The sequence below is a fragment of the Brienomyrus brachyistius genome, chromosome 7 (genome assembly GCF_023856365.1).
Source record: "Brienomyrus brachyistius isolate T26 chromosome 7, BBRACH_0.4, whole genome shotgun sequence".
Classification (NCBI taxonomy): domain Eukaryota; kingdom Metazoa; phylum Chordata; class Actinopteri; order Osteoglossiformes; family Mormyridae; genus Brienomyrus; species Brienomyrus brachyistius.
Genome location: NC_064539.1, coordinates 10,999,288 through 11,022,524, shown reverse-complemented (window position 1 = coordinate 11,022,524; position 23,237 = coordinate 10,999,288). Strand labels below are relative to the sequence as shown.

At 42.7% G+C, this 23,237-nt stretch overlaps 1 protein-coding gene across 10 annotated transcripts in view; it reads right to left on the bottom strand.

The window, feature by feature from the left end:
• arhgef28a (Rho guanine nucleotide exchange factor (GEF) 28a) overlaps positions 1-23,237 on the bottom strand; it is an 86,545-nt gene that overhangs the window by 37,252 nt on the left and 26,056 nt on the right. For 7 of the 10 annotated variants that reach the window (XR_007398839.1, XM_049019673.1, XM_049019675.1 and 4 more), the window contains exons 5-9: positions 22,922-23,105; positions 21,928-22,117; positions 21,470-21,545; positions 16,246-16,292; positions 14,826-14,889 (exon numbers count right to left, since the gene is read on the bottom strand). Coding sequence is in view for 8 of the 10 variants with exons in the window: in XM_049019673.1 (XP_048875630.1) it covers positions 14,826-14,889; positions 16,246-16,292; positions 21,470-21,545; positions 21,928-22,117; positions 22,922-23,105 (561 nt within the window). In the remaining 2 variants the exon portion in view is untranslated. Of the gene's footprint in view, positions 1-6,394; positions 6,672-6,861; positions 7,822-9,418; positions 9,588-14,825; positions 14,890-16,245; positions 16,293-21,469; positions 21,546-21,927; positions 22,118-22,921; positions 23,106-23,237 lie in introns of those variants that run through there. The other 3 variants (XR_007398840.1, XM_049019679.1, XM_049019681.1) reach the window with 2 other exon arrangements.

The window sequence follows — 23,237 nt, the reverse complement described above, 5'->3', positions numbered from 1 at the left end:
CACATTGGTTTGGAACTACATACATCATACAGATTCCTAGCAGAACATGCAAAAAAACCTTCAAAAAGATGGTACCAAGTACACTCATTCAAGTCATGGTACCAATCAGGGGTGGGTGGCACAGTACACCAGTATCATAGTTATATATACTCTGACGCCATGTTCTGGTAGCACATTAACAAACTCAAAAACAAATTTCAAACAGATTCTGTGTGATTAAACACATTAAAGAATTATAACCTGGTTACATATATGTATAGTGCCGAATTAAAAACTAAAACACATTTGCTAAATCGGCATACATATCTGCCGTTGCCTTCATGCTAGGTCCATGGTAAAAGGCACAACTGCCGAATTAACACTAAAACCGCCGTATCCCATACCAATGAACATCAAACTCCTTTAACCACCATGCAAGACTTACTTCGGCTTATGCAGCCCTTACAGAAGTGAATCTAACCAAAAATCTATAATATTCATAACAGAGTGAAATCGTACAGCAAAAATTTTTTCAAATGCAGTGTTTTTTTATAAACTGCTAGATAAATGGACGTAATTTATTGGTGAGTTCATGTTCGTCAACTGTATAATGTTTGTACAACTGTATAAATTTAAGTTATTTATTACAGAAATCAACTTATGTGAAATCAAATATGTATGTCTTCAGGGTGTCCAGCTCAGGCTTTCAGACTCTCATGCTCACGCAGAAATCTAACGGCAAATCTATATTATTCCATTTTAAACCTAAAATTAGTGACATCAAAAGCTTTGGGGTAGTTTACAAAGCCTATAGACTACTTACAAGGTAATGAAACTCTTACATTCATGTAAATGAGCGTGCATATGCCTGCAGATTTGTTTCGAATTGAAAGTCTTACTCCAGTTGGCAACCCTAAGTTATATTTGAAATGAAAAGTAAGTCACTTTTTTCAGCTGAAACGGCTTATCATTCACTTTGCACAGTTACTCCGATAATTACGAAATGAATAAGAGAAACGATCACCTATGACACTTTTTGTATTTTTTTAAAGACCACCCATAACCAACTGTAATAGCAATTAAAGTGTACATATAAAATATATTTTTTAAAAATTGCTACATAAAGGGACAAGACCAGAAAAAAGTAATACCGTAAAATAATACCGTCACCCTGCAATGGGCTGGCCCCCCATCCTGGGTTGTTCGATGCCTCGTGCCCATTGCTTCCGGGATAGGCTCCGGACCCCCCGCGACCCAGTAGGATAAGCGGTTTGGAAAATGGATATTTACATTTTCATATGTGATATATTTAGCAAAAAATATCAGACAGTCCCTAGAGAAGTTTGAGGTTAAAGGTGTTCAGGGCCCAACAATGAAATCACTGTGTGTGTGTGTGTGTGTATACATACACCTTTACAGCTCATTGAATCAATGCTTCATTTCTCCTGAAGAGTGATTCAATTACAAGCAATTGTCTTCAGTATGTGATTGAGTAAACCAATAAAATTGTGAGAAAACAAAATGATTTGTTGTTTATTTCACAAGGATATGCTAAAATAGTATAGACAAATTTGTTGGGACCACCAAAGAAAATATTTACCATTGCATTATAATCATGTTTCAAACCAACTGTTTAACCTTAATTAGTATCACAAGTGTCCCAGAGTTTCTGGGAGAATGTTCTTTGGACTGATGAGACGGAGCTGAATCTTTTTGGCCAGTCACATCAGCTCTATGCTTACAGAAGGAAAAAAGAAACTTGACAAGAGAAGAACTCCATACCTACTGTGACACATGGAGGGGCTCGGGTTTGCTTTGGGGCTGCTTTGCTGCATCTGGCACTGGGAGCCTTGAACCAATGCAGGGCACAATGAAGACTCAAGACTACCAAGGCAGCCTGGAGCGGAACATACTGCCCAGTGTCAGAAAGCTCAGCCTCAGTCTCAGGTCATGGGTCCTCCGACGGGATAATGACCCAAAATGTACAGCTAACAGCACTCAGGAATGGCTGAGAAAAAAAACAAAAAACATTGGGCTATTCTTAAATGGCCTCCATGAGCCCAGATCTTAAAGCTATTGAACATCTATGAAAGATCTGAAAACTGCAGTGTGGAGACGCCACCCTTCAAACCTGAGACAGCTTGAGCAGTTTGCTTATGAAGAGGCCAGACTACCTGCTGGCAAATGCAGACATTGTACAGAGATCGTTTGTTGGTAGTGATTGCTGCAAAAGGTGGTCCACAAAATATTTATTTAAGAGTACCATGTTTTGTCCATGCCATTTTCATTTGTTTAGTTATATAAAGTATTCAAATGAATTAGTAATCAAAAGCAGAGTCTCATTTGTGTTAAATGTGGAATAAACAATAAGAGATGCAATTAAACATCTGTCAGTTTCAAGCTATTTCAGAGAAAGTTGTGCTTTTTTGTTTTTGTGGAAGGGTACCAACAGATTTAGTCTGTGTGTGTGTGCGCATGTATATATGTATTTGAAAACCATACACTGTCTGCGACTTTTCTGTGCTTGAATGAATCATGAGTCTCACAGTCAGTCTAGCAAGTACTGCATCGCTGTAAAAAGGCACAAGAACGGCCCCCCTTAGTCTCCTTCTGAGACTGTGAAAGACCCGCAGCCTTCACAGGGTGTCCCACTACAAACATCTCCCGGAAAAATCCACACCGCGACTGTAACAACGGTGCCAAGGGGCTTTCAGCCAGGCGGACTGCTGTGCCCCTCCGTGCCGCCGGCCGGTCACGGACAGCTGCGAAAACCGCTTGGCTTTCGAGTGTTTTGAGAACCCAAGCAGAGAGCAATCTGTATTTAGCAATGTCCCGGTAAGTGGAAGCGAATCTATGGTCTCCAGCACCACTTGAAAGCCTGGTTTTACAAAACTGCACAAAGGGTTCCCTCACGGCCAGGGACACAGAAGAAGGGCGTTTAAAATGAAACAAGTTCTAAAATCAGCTTAGAGCACAGGAGTGCATCACCCCTCAAATGGGAACTGCTGCCAAAATCGTGTTGTTCTTCACAAAAGCTTGACCACAAAATAGAGAGGGAATCAGAACAGTGTCTTTTTTTCCAGAATGATTTCTCATAATGGGGAACCCTGAATACATTAGAATTGTGCTTCTCCAAAGCCAAGACCAACAGAGTTGCTATTAGGTTGTACGGGCCATTGCTGCAAACCACTACTGTCCATCAAGAAAATCACAGCATGCTGACAGAAAGAGGAGCACAATCCACCAGCTCTGTAATCGGCACTGGTCACCCTAAAAAAATCGGACAACTGGGCAATGGCAGATTAAATGTGATTAGCATTACAGAACTGTGGTGCTATATTGATAATAACATCTTAATTTCAGACTAACTGGATTTTTGAAGACTCGACATGTCCCTACGTTAGCCACAGTGTAGGGCTGGGCAGTTTATGAAATTTAATTCCAGCTACGATACTGGCTTCCAATGATTATCAAAACAAAATAATAGAGATAAAGCATTTCATTTCTCAGTGATGCTCCCGTTTATTTTTTGTGTTATAAATCCAGCACACCCCTTTCTAGTCCCTTTTTATTTGTTTCTCAGTTGAATTATATGTAGACTTCATGGAAATTTACTGTTAAAAAGAAACGTTTTTAAAAAGTTCAACAAATGCATGACATGTCCTAAGTCAATGAGTAATAGTGTTAAATAACCATGATCTTTATACTGGCCAAAACAATCATTGTTATGATTTGTGCCATAATGAAGCATCCCTATCAGAGCAACACAAAGCCAGTTCTTATCAGAATAGGAAGCAAGTGACTGTGCATTGTTTCGTAACACAAACTTACTCAAAGAGAATTAGGTACGTCTCAGAGTCCTGTCTCAGACTGACCTCAGGGTGACAACCCGCATATACGCGTGACTGAATTTGCTAAACACGGCATCTGACATGCTCTCTGAAATTGAATCGCGGTCTACATTAAAAACAACAGTACAACAAACGGTTCCTCGGCAGCTGTTTCTGAGAAATGCCCGTGGTTATTTAGGAATGCAATGTCTGAATTCTTTCTAGAAAAATAACAGCAAACCTCCTTTTATATCAGTTTCAGAAAACAGCCATACAGACCAGAGTGAAAAAAACACTATGAGCACTAGATTAAAAACACTAACTAGCATCATGGCTCCCTGTCATTCTTTTTCACGGCTGCAAAGTGGTATTCGGCTAAAAATGGATATTCATTTTGGCAGCTTGTGGCTCCCTGGAATTACATTAAATCATCATTTAGGACCCTTGCTGTGAAGGCCACCTGCCTACCAGCCACAGCAGTATGAAGCAGCGAACACATATGACTGTGCTTCACCTCCTCAGCTTTTTTTTAAGGTGTCTCCCTTTTGTTGGCAGGCCTGAAAACATTACCTATTACATTACACCAGTGCTGACCCAGTGAACCTACACTGGGGCACTCCGCCTTAAAACCCAGTCTAGCTGCTTTTTAACTCTGCGGCTGTCTGGGGTCTTGGATGACAGATCATTGCATTGTGTTTTCAAAGAAGGTAAACAGCCATGTACTGTAACCCACCACATTCGCTATCTGATATGCATGTTGTGAAAAAAAAAATGGCAAAATTGTGAATATTATGCCTTCAGAACACATAAGACAGTTTCTAGACAGAGGAATTCTTTACTTAGATTTTTTAATGCTCAATATTCATTTCTTTTAGGCGAATAAATGCCAATATTATAAAGCAGTTCTGAATTTACAGAGGAAAACTAATTAAAACCTAGCTTATCGCTAGTAAATGACTTCCTACTTCCGGTACAGCTGCCGTAAATAATACAGCAGAATTAAGTTTTTTTTTTGTTAACCGTGTCCTCGGTCACAATCAGTTCACCTCCAGACTACCAGTTTACATCAGCAGCTTGACACTGAACACAAGTGATGAAGCCTGTCTGAGAAAATTAATTTTTAACAGAACAGTCACCACCAAAGGAGAGCAGGGCAGACGATCATTCTCCCCACTCAATAAAAACTGCCGTAATAAAAACTCAAGCAGCACTGGGACTGGATCCCTCTGACTCAGAAACAAGTACGTATTAGATACTCTAAGAAGGTAAACTGCCCAATAATAAAACAAGGAGTACATACAGTAACTTACTTTAATGATCTTCATAATTTCTCTCAAGACATTGACACTGGCTGTCATGTATAGTTTGCTAATACTATGATTTCAAAAACCTGTCCCAGTGTATTGTGAAACTGGAGTACCTAAGACTAAAAAAAGCCACACTAATTCTGTGTCAAGGCAATTGCTTAACATGCACATCTTCAAATTTAAGCTCAGACATTTAGTAACTGTGCTTTTCCAGACAGCAGCAAAAATTACCCATGGCTTTTTTTTCAGTTCCATTAAATTTATTTTATACGGCACCCTTCCCAGCATAGCTACCCCAGAGAGCTTCAAAGTACACTGTGTGAGCAGAAAACGCCAGGAGACAGTGGAGGAGAGGAACACGCAGCCTTAAGCTTGTAAAACTGGGGGACAATTCTGGAGCTTCAAGGTCAACAGGCTGCCCACCCATGACATGATAATCACGCAAAACAACAGCATGAACAACAACAACAGCTGTGCAATCGTGCATTTAAATGGTTTCCAGCTTTTCCATTTTCTTTATGCAATTGTACCCCAATGAAAACTTTTTGCAGATGTGACATAAATGAGGTATTTGACACAATTTAGCTTAGCAGCCCCCATCACCCACAACAATCAGATTCACTCAGCCGGCCCCACAGACTTGGCTGTAACCTGATGAGTGTCACGCTCTCAGACCCTGTAACTGCTCAACGCAAAAGCCCTTGCAAGTTTAACAAAAAAAAAAAATTATAAAACACCAGGCAAGACAGCTATTTTTGCTGTCCATGTTGACAGTGATGACAGAACTTAGTGCATTTTGATTATTTATGATTGAACAGTTTAATAGTATTTCAAGGAAGCAGATCGACGTGTAACTGCATTTTTGCATCTCATTGCACAGAACACGTGAAGGAAAAAAAACAAACATATATTTCTCAAAACTAGCATTGCCTCTGGCGACCCAAAATGTGCACAAGACAAGGTTCTGGTCAGCTTGACCAAATGACATAATGTTAACTGGCGGTACGAAATGCAAGAGTACTCATGTACCACTTAACACCAAGTCACAAAGATGACAAAATAACTCAAAACAAAGGAAAATACAGAAACTGAAACACTTCAAATATTTTTCTGCTGTGTAAGACTTCATAAAAATGAACATTTCTATTATATAGACAACAGCTACTACAACTTTTATTCAGGCTACTGCTGTTGGCATTTAAATATCAGAATGTCTTTGCCTCCCGCATTAAACAACGCAGCTCATGCAATAGATTTCCTTTGCTGCACTGCTTGTACCTTGTTTTGAGGGGCTCCGTCGGATCCTCATCCTGGGGAAAGATGGCCAGGAGTAATTGAAAGGCGAGTCAGAGTCTGAATCCATCTCTGGCCGCTGAGCGTTTCAGACGAGCGCTTCAGAAAGGAGACATGCTGTTTTTCTGTACTCTTCCCCCGGACAGCTGTGTGTTGTCCTCAGCAGCGTCCCAAGTCTGAGCTCAAAGCGAAACCATCCGTCTGCAGCTCTGGGGCTGGCTGCGGTGAAACCTGGACCCAAATGCGAGGTGGGACTGCGGTGCTGCGGAGGGGGGGGGGGGGTGGTGTTTGTGTGGGAGGCTTGAAATTCAGAGGAACATGGGGAGTAGGGGGGGGGGGGGCACCGCGTCCGATGACGGTCCCGAAATCCTCCCAGGATGTAAACGCTGGCTGCAAAGAGGTGTCCGGAAGAATTTGAGAGGTCAGCCAAGGCCGATGAATCATTAACTCACCTTTTTAATCTCCGATGCATGTGTGAGCTACAGCAGTCCGGTGGCTTTTAGGGCACGATGGGAAGGAGAGCCCACCCCCCCCCCCCCTCCCGTCCCCAAGAAAAACAGCAAGAGAGGGGCACAGGACGGAGTCAGCTCCGCTGTCGTGTGCACGCTGAAGCTCGCGGTGCAGGACGCGGCTTGTGAGTGAGCCGCTAACGGAAAGCCAGTTTTCGTCGGTGTCCGTCCCATCAAGCTGCCGCAGCAGAGTTTTCCGAGCAAGCGCTGACTGGAGAGTCCTGGGGGTCTAGAAGCGGGATCCAAAGGTTTCTTTCCATTGACTTTCCTTTCATTCCGCGGTCATACGGCACCCCCCGCCACCACCGCCGCTGCGCCATCAGCCACGCGCTCTTTGGCAGCTGAGAGAGCGAGATCACCCTCCTGACAAGCGCTGCAGCCCACAGCGGCTGAATCCGCGTGGCTGTGAGCAAACCTCACGCTCACAGAGATGAGGAGAGGAGGACAGGGCCAGCACATCCTTTCAGCGGGGGGCTGTCCTCTCAGGAGTCTGCGCGGCTAAATAAGTTTTGATTGTTTCCATTGCTCATTAGGTCATCAAAGGCAGCCGGCGGGGGCCCGGCAGGTCCCTCTAATTTTAGCAGCCGTGGAGGTCTGGCAGTTTTACAGCCTCTGCTCTCAGCAACGATGGAGCCGCTTCACAACAAGTCCTCCATTCTTATAGAGTCTCCCCCAACAACCCGCTGGTAATTAGCATTCACTGCAGCCCGGCACCCCCTCCCCCCGAGCATCGTCTCCGCGGCACAAAACCCCTTTCAGTGCACACCCGTATGAGTGAACCCCCCCACCCCCACGGAATCAAGAAATAAATGAAAAACCTGTTTTTCCGTCTTCCTCACTAAACTCACAGTTAGCTTTCTACTGGCTTCCCCTTAGAATCCGAATGTGTCCTTGTTGGACTTGAGGTGAAAAACAAAAAACAAAAAAAAACATGTGGAGAGGCTCAGAGTCAGCCGAGCCAGCAGAAAGAGGAGGGAGGGGAGGGGAGGGGAGAGCCGGGGGGGGCTGCAGGCCAAACAGTGGCAGGAGCAGGGTGACGTGTGGATCATCTTAAATGTCAGCTTTTGTACAGCGATGACATTTGAGCTCGTAAACATTCCCCGTTTCACTTTGATTACACGTCCAGCAGCTAAGGACGACCGTAAAACTCTAGAGTCAGCAACAGGATATCAGGCCGCTCCCCGTAATCATCACACTCATACGGCTCATTTTTAATCTGTACATCATTTTCCTTGTGTGAAGGCATGTACATTTAACCCCACACGCATCTCATGTATCTTAGTCCTTAATAAAAGCAGCAATATTCTACTAATAATAATTGACTATTTTCTCACTAGCCAGTAGTAATTGTATACACAGTTAACATTTTTACTATTTTTACTATAAAGTTGTTATGCTAAAACATTGGTACTCCACTGCGACATGATATGCAAGCTATTATTAGAAAGTTTTGATATTTTAACCCTGAACACAAACTCCCATGAAGCATTGATAAAATAAAGAATGTTTGAAAGAAAAACATTACAAACACACCCATAACCTGCACATCAGAGTGTAACCTGCAAAAGTAATAAATCTGTAAATACACTACTTAATCCAGTTTGTGCACTGATGTTAGATGTTGTTGAAAACAAGCCTTTAAAACTGTGAAAATTAACACCTCCCCCACAAAACCTTAACAAGAAGCTCAGTATCTTGAATTACAGCAGCAGCAGCAGCAGCAGCAGCAGCAGCACTGTCTTAACTTTAAACAGCAAAACAAATAGACAGAGTTGTTGTCCTGGTGATGATATGTTGATATTGCCTACACTTGAGGCAGAACACAGACAAAGCCTGGACTCTCCATGTCTGAGGCATATACCCTAAGTAGGTATCGGCTCATCGCTACCATTCAGTTGAAAACCACACACGCAAACACACAAACGCAGAAACACACACACACATACACACATGTCGGGTAAACATATCTTTATGGGGATCGCTCATTCATTTCTATGGAAAAAATGCTAACGCTAACTATAACCTTAACCCCCGCCCTGCCTTAACCATAACCATAAGTAACCAAGCAAAATACTAGAGTTTTTGCATTTTTAGTTTTTTCATTTTTATTAAACTGAGTTTTCCTTTATGGGGACCAGCAAACCGGTCACCATAAGGGGAAAAAAAATGGGTATTCATCACGTTGTGGGGACATTGTGTCCCCATAAGGTAAAGTATACTCGCTCGCACACACATACATACACACACACATAAACACAAACAGCCAAATGGTTTCGGAATGAGAATCTGGGATATTGTGCTCCTACACCATAAACATCGAAGTATAAACAAGTCATGTAGGTTTTAGCAACATTATTTGAGTAAAATATAATGCTGCTGTATTTACTTACTTCAGTCAAAATACAAAGCACACAAATATAATATTTCCATAGTTGATGCTCAGTAGGTAAATGGTTTGCGAAAACAATGCTGTATGGTTGACTGCACTGTATGTATTTACCCATTTTCTCATGCCTCCTTGATGGCCGACACTCCCAGCAGTCTGTCACAGGCGATAGGCAGGACACACCTCCTGCACATGCTTAACCACCTACTCCTTTGCTCGCCTCTGAATACTTTTCGAGCTTTACTGGGCATCTCTGCTTGCCCCAGCTTCTGCTTGCACACGCCCAGCCAAGAGCAGGTATTGCTGCAGGGCTAGGTGAAGGTAGATCAGCTGGCCCCGCCCACCCTGCCCCACCCTGCCCATCTGCCCCCCCCAGCTCTGCATTCCCCAAGTTCCCTTGGCAGTGAAGGCCAATATGACAGATCATGAACCAAAGAGACTACAGATCAGCGCTATGCTCCCGTGTGCCTTTTTTAAGGCTCCAGTATGTCTTACATTAATATTAATGAAGAAAAAAACACTATTAAATAACTTCAGAGGCCAATTGACGCATAATTCTCACAACCAAATTCAATCACCACCCTGATTTTGCCTTCTTGCACGTTTAGCCATGCACTTCCAAAAAAGTGCATTGTCTTGTAATTACCAGAAAAGACATAGATTCCAAATGTTTTCATATTCCGTAATGTAACTACCTAAGAATTAAACATACATCTTCTGCACAAACATGCATCATGCTGCACACTCGTAGTAAATAAATATTTAAACAAACATCTATACAACCATGACCTGACAAACACATTCTTAATCCCCCACAAAAAGGCTTGTTTTATTTAAGACCTAATTGCCTTTCCAGATTGTCCACACCTAGGACTTTCCCATCTGGTTCACTGCCCCCAGGGGGCAGGAAGGTGACAGGCACTGTGAAGAATGTCTCACCCGTGTAATGCACGGAGTAGGGCTCTCACCTCATGCCACAATAACCTTCAGAGCATACAGCTCAGTCACACAGAGGCTGCAGAATAATGACTTACATTTCTATTATTACTATTCAATGTAGTTATTCAACCAAGGAACATGAATGAACTGGACACTCTCCACTAATAACTGTAGTTGTGGGAGGATTCTTTTACCCAAAAAGACCAATAAAACATTATGCCCATTTATTTGACCATTACCAAACACTTTCACAGTACAGAGTCACCTGACTAGGACAGGGTGTGTGTGTGTGTGTGGGGGGGGTCGCAGTCCATCACACTCTATGTGCAACTTAGAGATAGGTAAGAGGAAAGCGGAGTACCTGGTGGAACCCTATGGGGGTAACACCCAAACGCTGCACAAAGGCAGGACTCAAACCACCAACCCTGGCACTGTGAAGCACAGGGTCTGCCCTGCCCCACCCCGCCATGCCAGCCCTCACTGATTTATCTTTGCTCACAAATTCAACATCAAAGGCCTTCAGAGGCTTACGGGCAGACTGTTAGTGAAAGCCTAAAACCAACATTCTAAAAGCGAAACGGAAGCACTTTCTAGGTGTTCCTGTTATTTCTGGTCAGTGGGTGTGTTGGACTTCACTAGAATGTTGCCTGGTGCGGCTATTTTTAGTTTTCTGCATAACAACAACTGCAGTTGAAGATTATCTTTGACTAGCACCAGAATAACCTTCTGCTTGAGAGTATTCAATTCTTAACACACATTAATATCCAAAAATAAACATTAAAAATATCAGAACAGACATGCTTCTTGAATTTGCATCATAGATAATAGAACATTTGAAAATGTGCTATAAAGCAACGCAATAACTTCGAAAATCTTTCCAAACAACTTAAAATATCATTCACATAAAAGTTTAAGTGCAGCACTAAATAGTTCCGAGATCAAACCTACTTTTTCATGTGCAAGATTAAACATTAGAGCAAAATCAACGTTTCAGAGACTACAAGACAACTCATCACCGCATTATACAGTACATATTGCTCCAAGCTCCACTTTCTTTTTTGCTGGAGAAATACTAGGCCTCATTTTTCAACTCTATAAGATATATTTCCTCTCTAAACTATTCCCTAAAACTGCAGTTTAGAAAATGGGATTCAGAGATATCTGATTCACATGAGGAATCATTTTATACTGGGCTGAATGGACAGACGGTCAGGATTTTAAGCAGCTCAGGTTGCAGCATAATCTAATTTTACAATAGAAAATGTCACCATAAGTAGCAAGTCCCAAAGTTTTCACACTGACTTTCATTTTCTCTCAGTTGTTGAGAAAAGGGCAGCCTGCTTCCTCGCACAACAGCGGACACCGGACAGCCCCATGTTTTGCGCCATCGCACTCCGTCAGCGCCGCCGCGAAGGCAAAGGCGAGCGACCATGTAGTTCAACGGCTCGCCACAATGCCACTGTCAGTACCGCGGTTTGCGAGGAGGTAACAAGCGCGAGATAAAAAGGCTGAGCTGGAAAAGCAGTCAGTTGAAGGAATGACTAAAACAGACGCACTGACCAAGGCAGACGGACCAAAACCTCAAGATATTCAAATTGCAGATTGCGTTTGCCAACCATAAGACCGAGCTTGGAGCCGCAGCATTCCACCTAAAAGGCAATGAGTCCTGGTCAACCACTACAGTCGAATGATTAACCAGAGGCCTGTTTTTTGCTTCAGATATCCGATTCCTCCGAATTCACCATAATCCACACGGAGAGGATGTGTGACAGAGGGGCTTCACCAAGGACACCTTGCACATTCTGAACTCCCAGGTGAAGAACAGAAGCCATAGACATCTCAACCTTGCCTGATGAGCACCACAGCTTGTGACTGATTACATTACATCCATCCATCTTCCGACTACTTATCAAACCGGCACTGTTGCTAAATAAAAATAAAATTATGCATTGATCCATCCATCACTCGCTTATCTTGTACCACAGGGCATATGGTAGGGTAATGATTTATTCTTGCACTACTGGTAGTCTTATTTTGTAAACTTTTCTGCCTATACTAAAGAGTTATTAGTGACTCCATTTAGTTGTCAATTGTGCAAGAATAATGACAAAGGTTACTGCATACAGGAGAACCATCTTTGCATGATTTTTCTCCTCCCCAAAAATAGTTTGGATTACATTAGCATTTTGGCCTATTAAAGGATTTCTGTGGTAAGCCTGAAGATCAAAACACTGAGAAAAAGCAAAAATGCAACTATTTGCTCTGTTTTTTGTGTATACTCAGTGTTTTTCATTTTTTTCTGATTCCTCTGTGTTTTGTGTTTCCTTAATGTTTTTGTGTTTTGTTAATGTGTTTTCTTATTTATTTGTGTTTTATTTATTTATTTTTTTTGCAATGCACTGTATTAAATCTGACCTGGGTTCGCATGTGTGTGGTGTTTGCATGTTCTCCCCATGTCGTCGTGGGGTTTCCTCTGGGTACTCCGGTTTCCCCCCACAGTCCAAAAACAGGCTGAGGCTAATTGGGCTTGCTAAACTGCCCGTAGGAGTGCATGTGAGAGTGAATGGTGTGTGAGTGTGCCCTGCGATGGGCTGGACCCCCATCCTGGGTTGTTCCCTGCCTCGTGCCCATTGCTTCCGGGATAGGCTCCGGACCCCCCGCGACCCAGTAGGATAAGCGGTTTGGAAAATGGATGGATGGATGTATTAAATCTTTTCGCACTTAACTTTTTTTTGCATTTTTTAATGTTGTTCAATTACTGATGTTGTGTTTTACACTGTACAGATATATTTACAATAACAGTTGTTTTAACCATTTTCTTTAGAGAAATGGTTTTCTTTAGAAAATCAGAATAAGAAAGTAGTAAGCAAAGCATTCCTAAATACTGAGCGCTACGTGCTTCATAGGATTACAAGGAATTCTGCTGTTGGCCAAAATGTTCAATATATTCCAGGAAACAGCTAGTCATTCACCACATATGTAGCTACAGAGCGTCGTCATCAAAAACATCAAGGCGCATGCAGCACGGCCACAGGCGGGACACTGCACACATGTGCATACGGCCCCCTCTCGAGGCACTGCACATGTGTGCATACGGCCCCATATCGGGAAACTGTACACATGTGCGTACGGCACCCTCTTGGGGCACTGCACGTACGTGCATGCAGCCCCTTCTTGGGACACTGCACGCATGTGCATATGGCTGAGTAACGACCCCCCCTCCCCCACTGCAGAGTGCCTGGGACGCCTCAGTGCCACGGTGGCAGCGGAGGGCGCCACGACCCTGCGGGATGAGCACGTCCCGGGCAAACGCTCCTCACAGACAGAAAGTGGCCACCAGGGAACAAAAGCCTGCGGCTCCTCTGGCATTCTGGCGGCGGGACAGGAAGGCGGTGGCAGGACCCGCCCTGCGCTCGGGGGCTGTCTGGCAGGAGTTCCACCACTTCGGCAGGCTGTCATGGCAAAGGCAAACGCCTGCCGTGGTACCTGCACACTTGAGCTTATGCCGTGGTTTACTGTTTTACATCTATAGTACCCTAATTATAGCAAATGCATGGCATAACCTAGATTTACTGATATTACCTTAGAGTTACTCACGGCTTTCACAAGATAATAAGTAATAAACAAACAGTACAACTGTTTTTTCAAGATCTCCACAGTTCCACTGCAAGAACAGATGATAACTGACGCTCTGACTAATCTTAAGCTTTGTGTTCCAAACCTTCCTGTTACTGTATTGAAGCACAGGTCATACAGTCATTATCACACGGTTATACACAGACATCTAATCATCCTTCTCCCACAGAGTCTGTAGGAAGATGTACTCAACATCTCTTGAAAATAAGTTGCTTTTTTACATTTTCATTAAAATTTATCCAGCAGATTACTGACGAGTCTATCGTGAACTCAAATCAAGAACAGAAGTTAACTTCCATATAATGTGATACTAATATGCAAACCCAATGAAAGCAGAGCAAGGCTATTAACACTTTTCAAAAGGAAAATGTGTTATATCTCTAAAAATAAGAACTTTCATCCCAACATCAAGCAGAAAAAGACTGCTATAAAAAATATAAAATAAACTTATTCACCATAAATTAATTTATTTTAGAGGAATCTCATAGTTCCCGCATTTGGCATGGTTCTTGCACGCTTTGGAGAGATTGAGGCTCTGCGCAGTTTTTAACCGTCTGTCTGCTGCTTAGATACTGGCAAATTTCGGGAAGCACATATGGTGATAATAAGATGCCCCAGAGGGATCTCTCCCACCCTTGAAACTGCTTTCATATCACAGAAATTTCATTAAGAGCAGGTGAAACTGTTATTCTGAGATTTATCGTGCTGGCCCCTTTGGCGAGTACTGCACACAAAAATGAATTTACACTTTAATGCCACCTGCCAGCTGAATACCAAGCTTAGCTGATTGATGTGAGTCAATATTACATCTTGGACAAAAAAAAAAACTGAAGACTGAAAGTAAACCTGAATGAGCATACTGTATGTTGCCAATGTACCATTTTAATGTGCAAAAACTAATGCATTTCTCAATATAAAAATCAGTTCTCATTAAAAAATATCTTACCGGCACAGGCTGCAGCAGGTTCCTCCTCCTCGTCCAGGGAGAGTACAAGCTGTTCCTCAAAGACCTGAAGAAGGAGGGAGGAACGTGAGGCCGATTCACAGCAAGGTACCTCAGGGCTTGGAGGAAGGGGGGACAAGAAACACAGAAATAGCTGCCTGTACGCCAATAATCAAGGGAGGTGTGAAGCGGGTCTGATCCGGTGGTCCATTAGCAAGACCCCCTGCCTTCTGCACACCTCTCAGGCAGAGCGGAAGCTGGGAAACACAGGCGCCACTCAGCCATCATGGCGACACGTCCCTAACACGTGCCACAGTCAATGCATTTTATTCACAATATTAAATAATATGCTGCAATGTAACAATATCATTAAAGAGAATAGATTGTGTATAGGATTGCCTCTTATTAGGCATTTGCAGATTAAATACAAACCCCAACTGTTTTCTGACCTCCTCTGCTAAAGAAAATGACAGCCCTGCTGCCAAACCCGCGGACATGCTGCCCTCGGGACCAGCACCACCTGGCTGCCCTCAGCATGTGCACTACACTCTTAAAATTTGGACTGTATAATTAGGAGTTTGCCATGCTGTTCATCTGGCTTCCTCTGCCGGTCCCAGGAGGATGGGCTCCCCTTCTGAGTCTGGCTCCTCCCAAGGTTTCTTCCTTCTAGGGAGTTTTTCCTTGCCACTGTTGCCCCTGGCTTGCTCACTGGGAGCTTTGGGCGGGTATAATGTATAGCGCTTTCAGACAATGTAATGTGATGAAAATGGTGCTACACAAGTAAAACTTAATTTAACTGAATGGAACTGAATTTACGACTACAGAAAGACTCCTTCATATAAGGACAACTACGGGCTTAAGGATAACTGTTTAACTTGTACCAGGTAAGCACCTGTTTTCATTGTCAAGTGACACTGAAAAAGTACTGAGAAAAGCAAATACTGTAGAGATATTTGTAGACAAAGACTGGTGTCAGATTTGGATGAACGAACAATCAGCCTTACATTCATGGCCTTATTTAAACAGCTTCCCAATGCAGAGGCGCATAAACCCAGAACTGATTAATAACCTGTGAAAGGGTTATTTTTTTCCTGCCTTGAAAGTTCTGTCAAACACTCTATATGTTAAAGCACGCTACCCTTCCCTCAGCTTTGCAAGCCTGCCTTCAATTTCGCCCTGAGGAATAAAGCTGTTTCTTCAGCTTTGCTGCCTGCGTATGGAAAATTCAACATCCAAACCATACCCATAATTACTGCCAACATTTTCCCATTAGGAGAGTTTACATTTAATCATCCGAGCCATTGTTGAACTCTTCCCCTAATTAAGTTCACCACTTAATGATTAAGAAACTAACAGAATATACATATGAACATGGCGTTGGACGCAGTTTTTTTTCCTTGTAGGTACAGCAAGTCATACTCACATTATCTTCCAGCACATGGCCGACTCCGCATAAATCTTTCTGAAAATCTGCAGGACAAGAAGGAAAATGAATCCTTGTGAGTGATTATTTTGCATTATGACCACCAATTATCATCCTGGTAACGATGAGTCATTGTTCGTACTGGGAACATTGAACCTGTACAAATAATAAAGTACTTATAAAAACAGCGATAAACACTTCTGCTATTGCCAATAAGCAGTCATTTCACGTGCTGCGACTGTGGTTCAAGTTCAATTTCTGGTAAAGGTTCCAGATCCCATTCCATCCTGGATAACAAATTCTAACATGCTAAAACTTAAAAAAAAAAAAAAAAAAAAACCTTTATATTACATATGCAGAGTAACTTCCGGACCAAAGGGAAGAAGGCTGAGGGACTGTCTCATCGTCCTTATGTGACGTGAAGTGACATGACAACAGGAGACATAGAAGACACAGGATCGACTTACTGCAGGGAGCAGCCTACCAGCTAATGGGCTGCAATCAAACCTCACGTTACTATGGTTACTTGCAACAGGAACTTGGGTCCGTAATAGAGAGCGACAGCATCCCTGTGCGGCACTGCTACAGATAAACTACGCGTTGGGCCACCCAAGAGTGGCTGAATGCGTTCGGTCCTGGGCTGGGGATGTTAGGAAAACACTGCTGAGATTTCACAAAGGACCTTCTGTGTCTTCTATAAAATGTAATAAACACAGCAATTCACTGAGGTCCCTGCGCTGCCAAATCTGTTATCGTGCACAGGGGGGGCTGGCTTCATGAAATTTAGTGGTTACTGACCAAGAGCCATAGAGAAGCCCTCACTATCTGAATTAATTGAGTGTGAGGGTAACTGTGGGGTCGAAACTGCATGCTGTAAACTGAGTTTTGCTTGTTTGTTAGTCCGCCAGAAGTGTATATTGTGCTTAAGCAACAAAGGCAAAGGAATTTGTAAATAGGGCATAAATATATTTGACCGATTTAAATACAACTGACACAGGAAATATCTGACTGAGGGGAGATATTCCAAGATTTTTCAGTTATTTCATTTGACGTAAAATACCGAAGCCTGGGCCACAAGTAACCAGGAGATGACATTGTACTTCTATCACAAGGCAGCCATTTCTAGGCCAAAAACTGCAGAGGATGGGCTAGCACACACAGCTGGGGGTACGATTCTTCCTAATCTCTGTGAACAGTGTAGGGTTTCTTTATTCAATAGGTGATTGGGTTAAGGAGCCGCAAAAAGTCAATGACAAAATTAAACAAACCAAATATATTCATCATTTTCACTCCATAAAAAAAGGAATGTACAATATATGTATCTGTATCTCTTTGTACCACAGATACTTCATGCCAGTGTTTCCTAACCCAGTCCTGGGGGGCTCCCAGAAGGTCCCAGCTCCCTGCCAGACTTTTTTAGAGAGCAAAAACATGGACCGTCTGCAGGTCCCCGGACTGGAAACACTGCTTTTACACAAATAAACTTTACACTAAGTACGACAATATAATTTATGATGCTTGTTTAAATTCTGTATGTTCCTCCAGTGTTCTTTGCCATCATGATAACTGCATGGCTACAAATAAGCTTCAAGTGAAATTCACGAATCATAAAACTAACCACAGAGTTACTATCAGGTGAGACATAACTGGTGTGGTCTGCAACGAATGCATTGTAAATTGTACCCGAGGATAACAGAGGTATGTTGATACGCAGCTTTACTTTCAGCAAATAAACAGATGAACAGCATTACACACAATTATCTCTGAACAAGTTAATGAAAAGCTGATGGGGCCCCACACCTACACAGCAGTGCAGCCTGTTCATTTAGCTGCTAGCTACAGTGTGTCAGCACCAGGCAAAATATCTAAAGTTCACTGAAATATATGTGTCAGGTTTGCCTGCCCGACCCCGTCCTACATGTCCTGTTTTTGGCCAGCGTGTGTTGCTTGTCATTTTGTCCCCCCTCCCCCTTGTAGCCCTCAGCCCTTGTGTGTTTCCCTGTTTTCCAGGCCACTGCACAGCTCATCAGGTTGAGCCTGTGGCTTGGAGGCTGTACCCTCCAGTTATTCTGTGTTTACTGGGATTTTGTTTCCTAATGTTTATTACTCTGTGTGTTTCCCTGGTATTGGTTGACCCCCGGTTCTGCTGTGTTTTATTCTGTATATTCTTATGGTCTTAGTCTTTCCTGGGGAGTATTCTACGAAGCAGGATTAAAGAAAAGTCTGACTTATTTCGACAGTCTGGCTCATTTAAGTGGGAATTCCGTTCCATCAACGTGTCCTAAATGAATCCCTGCTGAGCTACCATGGTAAACAAGTCTGCTCCGGACCCGGTTAACGGTCTCACTTAGTTAAGCATTGTCTCAAAGAACTTGCAACGTGTGGGAACAGACTCCCAAAAGATCATTCCGTTGTACGAGATTAACTCATCTCACTACTAATGTCGTGTAATAAATATAATAAAGCCTATAAAAAATCACGTCTCAGCATTCTAATTAATTCCAAAATAATTCAAGTAAAAGAATACCCATCTCGGGGTTTTGTTCAGGAGTGAGGGACCGATGGAACGGGAGATCGACAGGCGGATTGGTGCGGCATCAGCAGTGATGCGGGTGCTGCATCGGCTTGTCACGGTGAAGAAGGAGCTGAGCCAAAAGGCGAAGCTCTCGATTTACCAGTCGATCTATGTTCCTACCCTCACTTATGGTTATGAACTGTGGGTAGTGACCGAAAGAACGAGGTCGCGAATACAAGCGGCCGAAATGAGTTTCCTCCGCAGGGTGGCTGGTCTCTCCCTTAGAGATAGGGTGAGTAGCTCGGTCATTCGAGAGAGACTCAGAGTAGAGCTGCTGCTCCTCCGCATTGAGAGGAGCCAGATGAGGTGGCTCGGGCATCTGATCAGGATGCCTCCTGGACGCCTCCCTGATGAGGTGTTCTGGGCATGTCCCACTGGAAGGAGGCCCCGGGGAAGACCTAGGACATGCTGGAGGGACTATGTATCAGGGTTCCCCCGGAGGAGCTGGATGAAGTGGCCGGGATATGTGGAAGATAATGGATGGATGGATGGCTGGATGGATGGATGGATGGCGTACCCATATTAGAAATGTCAAATATGAAATGCAATGACTGAAACTGAAAAAAAAAATCAGTCAAAATAATATGAACAGGAAGATATTTTTATATTTTGTTTAGTCACTGTGTACTTTGAAAGTTTATTAGTAAAATAGCAAAGACAAAATACGCTTATTTGTGCAGAATATTTCACACAAATGCGATTGAAAGTATTTTACAGATAATACAGAATATCACTATACAGTAAGAATGACATGTGAACTCAACCCTGAAGGTTCCCTGGAATGAACCAGGATCTTTCACGGTGAAGCGGCAGCACAAACCACTGTACCACCATGCCACTGTACTAAGCACTTGTAACATTTACGTAACTTACGCATTTAGTCTGTCTGCGATTCATTGCCAAGTCAATTCCCTGGCTGTATTTATGGCAACAGTATTGCCTTTTTTAGTGATTACATCTTTGCATTTTTCATACAGATCCATCAACAGCGTGGCGGAAAAAAACACCGCTCTTGTTTTACATGCTTTCCAACTCATTTGATCGATCTATCATTCATCCATTCATTTGGGCTTCTTAAATATCTCGGGTGTGCGCACTAAGTGAGACTATGCAAGCCTGTCTTGTATGAGCCTTGATTAGTTAAAACTGAACTGCATTAGTGGAACGACATGAGGCAAAATTTAGAGAGGCACTAGTTTGAGTCCGACTTTTTCGGGAAAATCTGGCTTTCTTTAGCTACTTGCATGGAATAGCCCACTGTGGCCTGTACTACGAAGCGGGGTTCCAGGCTTATCGGGGTAACTTGTCGGATTTAAGGTACCATAGTTTCAATAGACTTCATATTCGTTCACTTACATTTTGCCCAGACTACTTTAAATCAGACAAGTTACCCCGATAAGTCAGTGACCCCGCTTCATAGTACAGGCCACCGGTGTCATAACCCTGGTGTTTCTACATTTAGCGTTACCACTTCCACCTGTTTCTTGTTGTTCCTGTGCCTCCCTTGATTGGTTAACTGATTATGAGCTACACCTGTCCCTTGCTGGCCTGGTTGTCTGTGTGTATTTCAGTGCTTGCCCTCACTCTGTTTGTTAGTCAGTCATTGTGTACATGTTACTGTGTGTTTGTTGCTGTGCTTGCGGCAAAAATTTTTTTGTTCTGTTTCCACAGTGTATTTACTTTAGGGTTTCTTTTAGTTAATTCTTGTTTTTTTGTGTTTTTTTGACCCCTCTTGGTCCTTTTATTTTGTGCCTCCCCCATTGTGTTCAGGTTTATTAATAAACCCCTTTTGTCTTGGAGCTGCCCAGTGGATCATCACCTTTTTTCTGCCTGCGTCATGCCGCGCCATGACAATATAGTCTTATCTGAAGCAGTAAATAAGCAATTATGTAACATTAGGTACCCATGGAGGTCACTGGTATTGATCTGGCAGATTAACATGGTGCCCTGCTAAAATTATAAGTGTTTGTTTTCTAAACCATGGAAGGCTAGCACCTCGTTAAGATTTCACAGAAGCCAGGTTATTCTCAGTGTGGGGAAATAATCAGTCTGTTCAGATTTCTCAGTATAACATGTGCAGGGCTGCTGTTCCGCTTGTGTAGCGCCTACTTCAGATGAATCCATCACTCTGTTTTTTCTTCACCCACTTGCCAGAGGACAAACTCAGGATCGTATTCAGACTCAGTAACAGTTCTGACCACCCATGCCTTCTGCCTCAAAAACGGTCATCTGTTGACTGACTGATATTTTCAATACTTGTCCGATTTCTGTCGGGATTCTTTAAGCTGCACATACACATGCAGATTCTCTTGGCAAAAGATGGGATAGTCATAATGACAGAGTGCGTATGCTGTATAACTGCCAAACTGCTCATTTCCTAACCCCAACCCAAACAACTCATTGCAATTGTATGAGCCACACACAATTTCAGGATATGTCTGAAACTGTTAGGAATAAACATGAAAAGAAAAGGAAATGTCACAAATATATAAAATTCCATTACAGTTACAGTATAAGCAGTCATTGACTGTCCCTTTTTACATTAAAAACCAAATGAATTATTTAAATTTAAGAACACAGATCTTCTAACCCTTACTATAGTCTTGACACATGTCTTATGGCAAACCCCAAACCTAACATGAAAAGTACCTGTAGTCTTTGTGATGCCTTTGACGTCATCTTTTTCAGATTCAGTGTGCTGTCCAGTTTGAGAAAGTGCTTTGATCTAAGGGAGTTTCACAGTAAAAAAATGTTTGCAGGAACTGTGTAAGGATGCGTTTGTAAATATACATTTGACACACTAGTACACTACACTGGATAATAATGTCCACTTTGAGATTCTATTACCTAAATACAGTTGTTAAAAAATAATTCTAGACTTACGAATTACTTCACATTTGACAAAAATAAAAAGTAAAGAAAAAGTAAAATCATGTTAGTAAAAACGGGAAGAGGAAATATTTTCAAATTTTTCTACAAAACCTGCCTTGTACCTTTAAAGGTTGTGATGTGGCACAGGACTACAGTGCTACAGAATAAACTGCATTCAGTCTGCCTGTAAGGCACAGAGCAGTTTAGATGGCTTCCACTGCATGTCCCAGGCTCACCTCCCTCAGGAAATGATCATCCTTCAAGCGCTTCCTCAGCTGCAGAATCCCAGCCTGCCGGTTCCTGTCCGAGGCCCGCTGGACCGTCAGGGTCAGCCTCTCCGATTCGTGGCAAAAGCGAAGCAGCCGCGAGCTGTCGGCCCAGACCTGCGACATCCCGGCCAAGGGCGTGGTCAGTGGGTTCGGAGGGCTGGAAAATGAGCAGAAAAGAGACCCGTTAGAGTGCAAAAATCTTGAAATGTCATATGCTCAGAAATCTTGCAGATTCAACCTCGGGACAATATTACATAAAAATGTTCTTTTGTTTAATGTCTTCATGTTTTATGTTATAATCATTTAACAAATAATAATGCTTTCTCATAAATCAGATTCATCAAACAAAATTACTTAGGAATTAGGCACCATGCAGAGACTGCAGCTGTGACATCACATACTTCCCAATACTGTCACTGTTTTTTTTTTACCCTTCATTGTTTAGTGAGCCTAGTGCAAATGGAGCAGTAATATAATAAGGAACACGTGCTCTGCTGTTGCTATCCATTATATAACCTGTAATGTCCATTATAAGTTAAAGGGACTATATTTGACAGTAATCCTCCCTAACCTAATCTTTTGACCATTCTTCTCCAGTACTAAATGTAACTCCATTAAGACTAATCAAGTAGAAGGAATATGTTAACATCCTTCCAGTTATTGTTCTCTGCAAAAATATCCAAAATATCAAAAGATTCCACTAGTTCCAACTACTGATTTCTATGTGCTCTTAAAATGTTGGCGTTTTCAACGTTATATAACCCAATATACTTTTTTTTTTTTTAAACTCTAAATGTTATTGCTTTACCATGTTTATAATGAGGCTGGACACTTGCATTTCTTGACAAATCCATTTTTACACCCCCCAGGGGATTTATATGAGAAATATATGCATCACTGATTGACTGAGAAAGCATACCTGATTTCAAAGAGCCTCTATATCAGTGGAGAAATGACTCACTCTGTCAATAGTTCCAGTAGGGCCTGCTGCCCGGACTGTTCTGCCAGCTTCAGAGGAGTGTCCCCCTCCTCATTAGGCAAGACCACGGCCATCAGGCCCCCGGGCTGGCACAGGAGGAGCTGCAGGACGCGGGGGAGGCCCAGTCGCACCGCAATGTGGAGCAGAGACTCCCTGGGCTGCAGTTCTGTGAGAGACAAGCACGAGGCTGTACCAAAGGTCAGGAAGCTTCAGCTGCTACTGAGGAACTTGCCCGCCGATCACACACACAATCATACACCATGGGCAATTCAGAGGTGTCAATTAGCCTAACTGCACG